The sequence below is a fragment of the Panicum virgatum genome, chromosome 5K, assembly GCF_016808335.1.
Source record: "Panicum virgatum strain AP13 chromosome 5K, P.virgatum_v5, whole genome shotgun sequence".
Taxonomy (NCBI): domain Eukaryota; kingdom Viridiplantae; phylum Streptophyta; class Magnoliopsida; order Poales; family Poaceae; genus Panicum; species Panicum virgatum.
The window spans coordinates 57,755,678-57,765,349 of record NC_053140.1 but is presented as its reverse complement, the minus strand read 5'-3'; the positions used below and the strand labels follow the sequence as shown (position 1 = coordinate 57,765,349).

Here is a 9,672-nt window from a genome sequence, read left to right as displayed (position 1 = left end):
GGTGATCCAATAGCCCAGATGGCTTCGCAGGCCAACGCATTTTGATCCAACGGTCCCTCTCGTTCCACAACCACGCCCGGTTCTCGCACGGTTTCTCGCGACATCTCTTTTCTCCGCAGCCCTGAAGCCGCACCACTCAACGCAGCTCGAAGAGGAATTGCGCATTTTGCATTTCAACCCAACGAGTATCGCATACGACAGCAAACGCCCCCAGAGCGTGCAGTCGAGGGCTTATACTGTATTCTTTAGAAGAGTAGGGGTAGGATCACGAAACGTGTTGCACTTGTCTTTGGGCTGCAGCCTGCAAGCTCCTTCCCACCCGAGTCCGTGCTGCGAGCGCGAGCGAGTCCACACACTGCCAATTCCCCAAAAGGACCCCATTTTTCTCTCTCCCAATTCAACCTCAGTTTCGAACAGCTCGATTCCTCGCGCGCCGGCGCCCGAGTCCTCAGATCCCGCCTCCCAAGCCCCAATTCCATGCGGTTCTAGGGTTCCCACCCTGGACTCGCGTGGGGAGGAGATCCATCCCCTCCAGGCTCGCGTTCCTCTTTTGCTGGTAAGAAACCCTAGCTTGTTTGGGTGTGGGCTGCTTGTTTTCTGCTGCAAAAATCACTTCTTTGCTGATGGAAGCCCTAATATCCGAATCTTTCTTCCGCCACGTTCCATCCAATTTGTGGTAGAGTACTGACAACGGTTGGGTTTTCGAAATTTCTAGGGTTCAGCAGCGTAAGGAAGGGAGGCGGAGATGTTCTACTCGCAGTTCATCTTGGCCAAGAAGGGTCCTCTCGGGACAATATGGATTGCCGCGCACTTGGAGCGGAAGCTGCGAAAGAACCAGGTCGCGGACACGGACATCGGCGTCTCAGTAGGTGGGTGGCCTTGCCTGCTGTTTCCACGATTTACTTTCATCTAGGGTTTGCATTCTGCTGTTAACTCTGCACATACTATGACCTGACCTGTAGTCTGGTGAAGTCCTGCTTTGCTGATGCTTGTTAGTGATGTAGCTCCACAGAAAAAAATGCTAACTTTGGCTCCACAGAACCAAAATTGCTAACTTTAACGCATTTATGGGTTTTCAGTATCCGGCCCCTCACTTATAGCTTCTGTGCTACTACCTCCAGCCAAGAAAATGCATAGACAACGAAAAGAAGAAAACAAGTTGCGCAGCCTGTCTGAAACGTCATGTTTACATGGCTGGAGTTATCGGTAGTTTTTTAGCCTTTTTTTGTGTTTAGGGCAAGTAGCTTCTACTTGCTGCCATTGGAGGCGTAGAAAAGATTTTTTTTTTGAGCTGTCTGTTCGTTTTGTTTAATTTCTGCTGCTTCATCAAAATTGTGGTAGAAAATTATTGCTTTCTAGATTTGGCAAGATATTTATCTTGGTGCATTTAACGGTTTCCTTCAGCGGTTTTATGGCCTGCTAGTTCTAGATGGACTACTGTCTGACTTTTTTTTCCTTTTTCTTTTGTCTCTTCCATACTGGGAGGAGAGGGAGCTTTTAGTTCTTAATGCTATTATAATTCATACGTAGTCAAGCAGCTTGAGTCTTGGTTACTCTGGATTTAGAGAAACACAAATCTATACACTAGTGTAACATCTGATTTAATGCTACCTGATGCTAAATGGGTGCATTTATTACACTTTTATTTATTTCCGAACATAGTGCTTACCAGAAGCAGCACCTGATGCATGCAGTACAGAAGGCCCTGTGATGTAGTGTTGTGACCTTTTGCAGAAGCACTAAGCACTATCCATTGAGCTATGATTTAGTATTGGCAAAATAAATCTTTTTAGTGGCTGGGGAGAGAGAGATCCTTTGAGATCTGTGCATGCTGAAAAAAATCGTTATTTGCCCCATGTTCTGGTTGAGTTGCCCAGTGAAAGCAGGGTTGTTATAATTTGGGGCTGGTCTGAGATTGATAGTGGCATCATTCTGTTTACTATGTGCCATATTGTGCTGTATGTTTTATAGACCATGCATAAATTGATATCACTACCAGCTACCCATTCATGCTTTCTAGGAAATACCAAACATGTATTACAGAAAGCAAAACACACTCAAGTTTCTTCTGTAAAAGGTTTAAGAGAATTTCAGTCTACATCACCTTACCTATCATAAATTAGGTGAGTACGGACAATTGCCAGTCCGAGGTTGAATGCCAGAAAATCATTAGTTGCTAGTTAATCCTGATGTGTTATTTTATGATAGGAATTCCTTTATGATATGTGTTGTAATTGATACTATTTTCCTTTACAAGGAATGGACAAATATATCCATCTAGCTCTGCTCCTCAGGCCAGAAAAACTTCGTTTGGTTATTTGCTCTGTTATATTCTGGTAGACCTGACCTGTTGGGCTAGGGTGATAATGACTTTTAGTCAGCCAATACAATACATTCCAATTACTATACATTGTTATCTCACTGACATGTGGGACTCACATGAGTCAATGACATGTGGGTCACGATGGTATATATCTAACTTTCGGATCTTTTAATGGTACATATCTAATTTTTCCTTGTATTAAATTGATCTCCTTAGTTATATCATCCATACTTTATTGGGAAATGCACAGCCATCTATTAGTGAAAGCAAACGACGCAAGTTCCTTACCTAGAAATTCGTAGACATTGTAGTCTATATCACCTCATGTACCATAATTAGGTAATTATACACGAGTGTGAAGTTCGATGCCATGAATTCCATATTGAGGAAACTGATTGCCTGATAATCCAAACCACAACAATTTATTAGGATCGCTTTATGAATGTAAAGGCTTTAGCTGTTGTGGTCTTATTTTTTGTGATCATGATTACTTGACTAGTTTTCCCATCTTCTTTTCTTATTGCACATTAGAATACTTATGACCTCATGTAATCACTTTTGAGTTTTGATTGTGTCAATCGGTGCATCAGGCCTATCCATGTTTCAGTAGAAAGAACTGTATGTACAACATGAACAAGGATGCGGCTGCTCTTATGATACTTTTGGGCTACAATTCAGTCCTCCAAATTGATAATGCCTGGTTAGCACGAGGGTTTGATTCATATACTATAGTATTTCTTGTTGACAAATCAGCGTATGGGGGTGGGCCCACAGTGCTAGCAGAGAAATGGACATCCGTTGCAATTCTAAGAAATGGAAATGAAGATGCCACAGAATTAATATTTATAGATAATCAACAGTCTAATATGTTGTATACCACCATACTGGAAAAGGTTTCTTTACTGCATACTCAATATTGGAACACTTGGTACTTCACACTTCTTTCTTTAAAGAGCCTATAGAGCTTATTTTTCCAAACAAGGCTGCCAGCCTTGATGGGTAAATCTTCCAGCTGGTACATCTGATACAGCAGTTTGTAGAATTTAATGCTAGTATTGGTGTGTTTGGCCTAACAACTCTGCACTGTACATTTATTATAATTCTGTTTTGAAAATTGACGGCTACTATGCCTGCAGATTCGATCATATTCCCTGATGTCCCGATTGCACTTCGGCTATCAAGTCATCTTATGTTAGGCGTGGTTAGAATCTATTCGCGGAAGGTCAACTACCTATTCCACGACTGCAGTGAAGCTTTGCTGAAGATAAAGCAAGCGTTCAGGTCCACTGCTGTTGATCTACCACCTGAGGAGTCAACTGCTCCTTATCATTCTATAACACTGCCTGAGACATTTCATCTTGATGATTTTGAACTGCCAGAATCTGCGTTTCAAGGGTTAGCCACAACTTCTGTTTTGATCAGTTTCAGTATTTAAGAATGCTTTTGTCAGTTTTCTGAACACTTCCCACTATGATCCAGTGACACTGATCATCATGTGAGCACAAAAGAACAGATCACTTTGCAAGACAACCCAGAGAAAACAGGGTATTCAACATCCCAATTTGGCCTAGATGGTTGGTCCTGTCTCTGTCCACATCTTGTCTTGCTTTATTTCTTTAATATCATTTTAATTATGTAAAGCATGAAATGTGCAGAAAGATTTGGTGATGGAAGTTCTTCGCATATTGGCTTGGACTTGGAGGAGGTATATATTTTTCTTTTCTCTATTTTTTGTTCTTGAGAGTTTGTGACCATGTTAAGCTCTGAATGCATGATGGTACTCTGGCCCATCAAATTCTAGACTCAGCGATTTATTGAAGCGGGGGTTTTGGTTGTTTGTCTGTTGCACATTAGAATAAATGAAAAGGCCCCATCTGTCTTGATACTTTATCAATCTCTTATATTTTGATAATAAAAGAGCAGCTTGACTCTGATATCAGCATTAAAACTTCATCTTTACGAGCTGATTATATTTATTTGTTGTCAGGAATTAATGCTGAACAAGGATCACTCAATTCATCTTGAGTCTGATGATGGGTAAAACTTCCTCCTCCATTTGAACACTATCTTTATTACAATCTCATCTGGTTTATGATGTTTTTGGTCAGGTTGTAACAATCTGATGTGCTTTTTCACATCCTAAGTTTTGATGTTTGTGGTTCTCCGAAAACAACTCTAATTTTCTTTATGCTGCTACACTTGGATTGTAAAGTTTAATGATTTTGTCAGAGACCAGTTATCTCTGTGTATAGTTACCTGTATTTTGAAATACTTGTTCTCATGACATTTCAAATTTGATGATGTTGCATAGTTGCCCTTCTAATCATATTTCGCTCGAGGTACACTGCTTATATCTTTCTTTATTTGCATCTGCCCAGCATTATCATTCAAGGTCGACCATCAGTTCCTTCTACTGATATGGACATTGATGATAACCAAAGTAAAGACGAAACAGCTGAAAGATACAACATGGATGGTGGGCCTTCTAGTCAAGGAAAGCTAAGTCCACTGAATGATGACCTAGGAGGAAACAGTATTCCTAACTGGACTGGTTACAATGTACAGACACCAGACTTGAATGATATGCTATTGCATAACGATGGTATTGCTGGACCATCAGCTTCATACTATCAACCTAGCCCCTTCCCGGGTGATGAACCTGCATCACCAGAGTTTATTAGTGCTCAGGCCCCAGCTACACCTGGTTTAATGGGAGAGACAGTTCCTTCCAGAGTTCATGAAAGTCCTGTTCTGAGTCCACAGAGAAAAGGTTCACCATCAAGCAATGATGAAACTGCAAAGGCAGACACTCCCGCTGCTCCAGGCTCAGATTTTCCCCATTCAGCCACAGTAAATACTGGTGGTGTTGTGGCTTCTGAGGTGAATGAACTTGGATTGGCGAAGCCTGCGGAAGTTGAGTCTTCTGTTGTTGTGCAGGATGATGATGCATTGATGCAACAGCACACAAGTGAGGATTTGCCATCCCAGGGTCAAACATCAAACTTGGAAGCTGGTGGTGATAAATTGATCAGTCCTGATGATGTAGCCGCATCTGGTGAAACTGTGACTGTTAATGCAACTGCTGCAGATGTACCTTTGGCTGTAAATGATTCTGAGCTATGTGTTGATGGTTCTACTGAGCCATCTGTGATGGAGAACCCAACACAGATTAATGGACAATTGGTTGATGCACAAGGTAATCAGTTGACAACCTTTTGTTGTTTTTTATTTTCCCCATGCCATGGTCACTAGCAGAGTTGGAGATCATGTAATTGTTCTACCAGTTCTGTTTAGGGGGCAGTGTCCATATAACTAATGCAAGTTTACTAAGTGCAGATTTTCAACATGAAGTCCAGGCAGTGCAACAAGAAGTGGCATCTAATGATAGACCAAATGAACTAACTTCAGAATTTGCTGAACCTGAGAAAATGCTGTCAGCTCCAGATGCTGAATTCAATGCTGCAAATGACTTGGGGCAGATAACTGCAGAAAAAGGAACAACTGAATCTGATGGAAGTAACAAAATAGGCAATCTCACTAGCAGAAAAAGACACCTGGAAGATAGCATACCAGCTCTAGAGAGTGAGACTACTGAAAGGTTGTCTAGTCGACCACATGGTAAAAGAACCACCGATTTCGTTCCTGATGATGATGATTTACTGGCATCTATTTTAGGTATGAATGACTTATCCATTGCATTTCCGCTACCTGGATTTTCTGCATTTACCTAATCACTTGACCTTGCATTAGTTGGTAGAAGGACCCCTGGATTGACGCTTGGTTCAACACCACTACCGCCAAGGGCATCATCTTTGAAACGCCCGAGGTTGGCATCGAAGGCGGGTACACTGAAGAGAAAGGTGCAGATAGATGACGCCATGGTTCTACATGCTGAGTATGTATATGCTTTATGGCCATCAAATGAGCTTGTTGTGAACAAAGTGACTTCTTATTTTTCGTTATTACCTCTTTATCCTGACCAGATATGAAATCACTATCTCCTCACTCCTTAGTCCCTGGACTTGGTTCTATTCATATGTGGTCACAATACCAACCTAAAACATTTCAGTCAAAACATGTGGCCTTGTGCAGAACTGCTGTCCATCTTTAACTTCTTCAAGTTTTTCGCATCATTACATTTTTATTCTCGTGCTGTTTTTGTACTGTCACAACAATCTTATCGTCGAAGTTGTTGCTTGCTCGTGCTAGAGAAGAGTATGTGCAGTTTGCTTGAAATTTTTGGTCTTGAGTATTTCCTGGTCCTACATTCTACTGTTTGGTTATGTTTTCAGAATGGCCTGCTGAATGTGTCTACACAAACCCAATTAAAGAGGGGTAGAGGTAGACCTAAACTGACGTGGGATGAGTTGGTTAAAAGAGACCTTAAGGATTGGAATATCTCTAAAGAGATAGCTTTGGATAAGAGCGCTTGGAGACTAGCTATCAATGTGCCTGAACCTTGAACTTATTTCTTTCGGGTTTCATCTCTAGCCTACCCCAACTTGCTTGGGAAAAAAGGCTTTGTTGTTGTTGTTGTTGTTTGTAACTTGTACTATGACCTGACTGCTGACTATCGCTTTCATTTTCCAGTACTATACGACAACAACTGATCAATACTGAGGATATACGGCGCATTCGTAAGAAGGCTCCATGTACTCGTTCTGAAATATGGATGATTGAGAAAGGTTCTCTGGAAGATGATATATTCCATGAGCCCATCTTTTCCTGTAAGTTTCTTGTGATGCTTTTGATTTTCTGTTTCCTTTTCTTCATGGCTTGATAAATTGAAGTAGGAAAAAATGTAAGGTCAGACGATGATTGCTACTTAGTTCTGATCTCTAAAACTATACCTTTTTTTTTGGTATCTCTACTAGGCCTATCTGAGGAGCTAAACAACTTACACAATCGGACATATGAGACTATTGTACACCCCACTGTTCAGAACATGGAACTACATGGTCAACTAGACATGTCCGAAACCATTGCAGAAGATAGCAACATTGTTGGGACCTCTGGTGCTGCTACTATTGATGACCCACTTCACATACCAGATAGAATTCATTCAGATACCATGCCACCAAATGCAAATGACGCGGATGGAGCGACAACTGCTTTTGGTTTGCAAGTGCCTCCTGACAACCAGGTTAACTGTGTGTCTAATGATTTTGCTAGCGACACTGTGTTTCAAGGGGTAACTGAACCTTTAATTGATAATGAGAAAGAAGTGGCAGTTGCAGACAGAGAGCATGCTGAAGTTGATACACTCGATAATGACCGTCTTCAAGATGTTCCATCTGATCTGCAGAGGAGTACTGATGAAAAAGGTTCAACTCCAGATGTGGTTCTAGATAGCTCTGGCAAAACTTATGCTCAAGCAGCGGATGGCATGACACATGAGTTTAGTCATTTTGTTCATAGTGATGCTAATCTTTTTGAGAACAATGAGGTGCCGACTTCTGAGATTACTGGGGTGGAATGTAATCAAGATGCTTCTGGCTTTCTTCAACCAACGGAGGATGAAAATGCTGTGTCTGCTATGGGAGATAATTCTGGCTTCCAAGAAAACAACATGGGTTCTGTTATGGATTTGGATATGGTTAATGACTATGGACTAAAAGAGTGCAATGTGAGTCCATTTAGATGTTTTCCCTCCTACATTCAAACTTTCTAAATGCTTTGTGAATCTGTTAATTGCTTACTGCGATGGGCCTTCTGGTTCCAATATCTTGCTGTAGAAGTTACATCAAGACTATATATGACCGATTTCCTCTTTGGTTTACAGGATTTCGGAAGTGCAATTCATGGTGTTGATACAGGTAATTTTTTGGTTCTGATTAAAGCATAGTGTGGTTTCTATGCCTTACATGCATGAAGATTCCATATCTGCAGCACCTTAGGGCCAGATTTTTTTTTTGTATTTGTGTGTGGGGGTGTGGGGGGGGGGGAGGGGGGTTCGCTCAGTTAATTCAATCTTCAATCTCTGCCTTATTGTAATACAGGAAATACTTCCCAACCATGCCTATGCTTTGGCAGACCTAGTAAAGTTTTTCTTATTGTTTGACCTTATATTGTTCCAGATTTTCTGAACTATGATGATGATGGGGACTTTGATGACGCAAATAACGACGAGCAAAATCCTGATGAATTCCAGTCTCTTGACAACAGTAGTTGGTCATCTCGAACTAGGTACAGTTGAGCTAATTGTTATTTCCTTTGGACTTCAATGTCTTGTTCAACATTTTGATGGTTTGTACATGGCTGTGCAGGGGTGTTGCAAGATATCTCAAGACTCTATTTGATGAAGATTCTGGTCTTGGGAGAAAGAGTGTCGCCATTGATCACCTCGTACGTGGAAAGACTCGGAAGGAAGCCTCAAGAATGTTCTTCGAGACCTTGGTATGCTGATTACCCCCCCCCCCTCCCACCATTTCAGTATTTCACAGCTATCTGCTGAGCTTCCCCTGTGGTCCAGTATTGATTTGCTGTCATGTTTCATTGACAGGTTCTGACGACGAAGGACTACATCAGCGTGGATCAACCAAACCCCTTCGATTCTGTGAGCATAAAGCCGGGACCAAAGCTCCTGAAGTCAGAATTCTAGATCATCAGTCAGCATAGCCTGGCGCGACACATACATCTTACCATATGCATCACACCACCAACATCGCCGATGCCCCCACCCAGCCTTGTGACTCCCTCGAATCCATTTTTGTTTGTTGTTAAGATCATCCTCACCTTTGTAGCATTCTCCCCCGCGCTGATCCGTCGTTGCTAGGGTTTCAGTAGGATCGTTGCCGTGTTGTACTGTTGGCTATTCATTGTACATATGGGTTTTGCAGCTCCTGTAAAGTGTGCCATGTAATCTGATAGCGGCAGCTCCCTCCTAAGTTATTGCATATTGTTTTCGCTTGGTTAAGCCGTAGGAACTGTATACCTTACAACCTGAGATCAGACCTGTTGATCATGTCAGTATTGATTCCCCGTCGATGTTTTACAGTTGATTTTGCAAGTGATTGTTCTTGTGGATCATCTTTTTCTGCTGGATCTGGAGCACATTCAAGGGCTCGGATGTCGTGCTGTTCTGATCAGTGCAACCACTATAATCGACCAGAAAGCAAGTTGTGTTTTTTTTGTCATTTGATAAAGAAGGGCTTGTGTTGTATAGAGGTTTTCGATCCGTAACTGCCGTAATAAAAGCGGCAGGTAGCAGTGCATGTTTTCATTACAACCAGACGGGCCAAAGAACAAATCGAACAACGAAGATATTGAGAAAAGAATTGAAGAGGATGACGGGTAACAAGATCATGTCACGTTGGACGGCGATGGCTCGTCACCACGCTCTCCCGTCT

General features: G+C 41.9%; 1 protein-coding gene across 2 annotated transcripts; it reads left to right on the top strand.

Annotated features, from left to right (window-relative positions):
• The first annotated feature begins 286 nt into the window (after nucleotides 1–286).
• Nucleotides 287–9,332, top strand: LOC120710373 (sister chromatid cohesion 1 protein 4-like). Of its 2 annotated transcripts, XM_039996015.1 has the most exons (16): nucleotides 320–556; nucleotides 716–869; nucleotides 3,460–3,718; nucleotides 3,803–3,897; nucleotides 3,979–4,028; nucleotides 4,311–4,360; nucleotides 4,702–5,480; nucleotides 5,511–5,519; nucleotides 5,660–5,998; nucleotides 6,074–6,218; nucleotides 6,914–7,050; nucleotides 7,198–7,949; nucleotides 8,106–8,139; nucleotides 8,401–8,509; nucleotides 8,590–8,719; nucleotides 8,826–9,332. In XM_039996015.1, the coding sequence occupies exons 2-16, from the start codon at nucleotides 746–748 to the stop codon at nucleotides 8,922–8,924; spliced, it is 3,111 nt and encodes a 1,036-aa protein (XP_039851949.1). In that variant the 5' UTR covers nucleotides 320–556; nucleotides 716–745; the 3' UTR covers nucleotides 8,925–9,332. The 2 variants fall into 2 exon arrangements, with proteins under 2 accessions (XP_039851948.1, XP_039851949.1); XM_039996014.1 differs by having other exon boundaries at nucleotides 287–556; nucleotides 4,702–5,519.
• The last annotated feature ends 340 nt before the right edge of the window (nucleotides 9,333–9,672 follow it).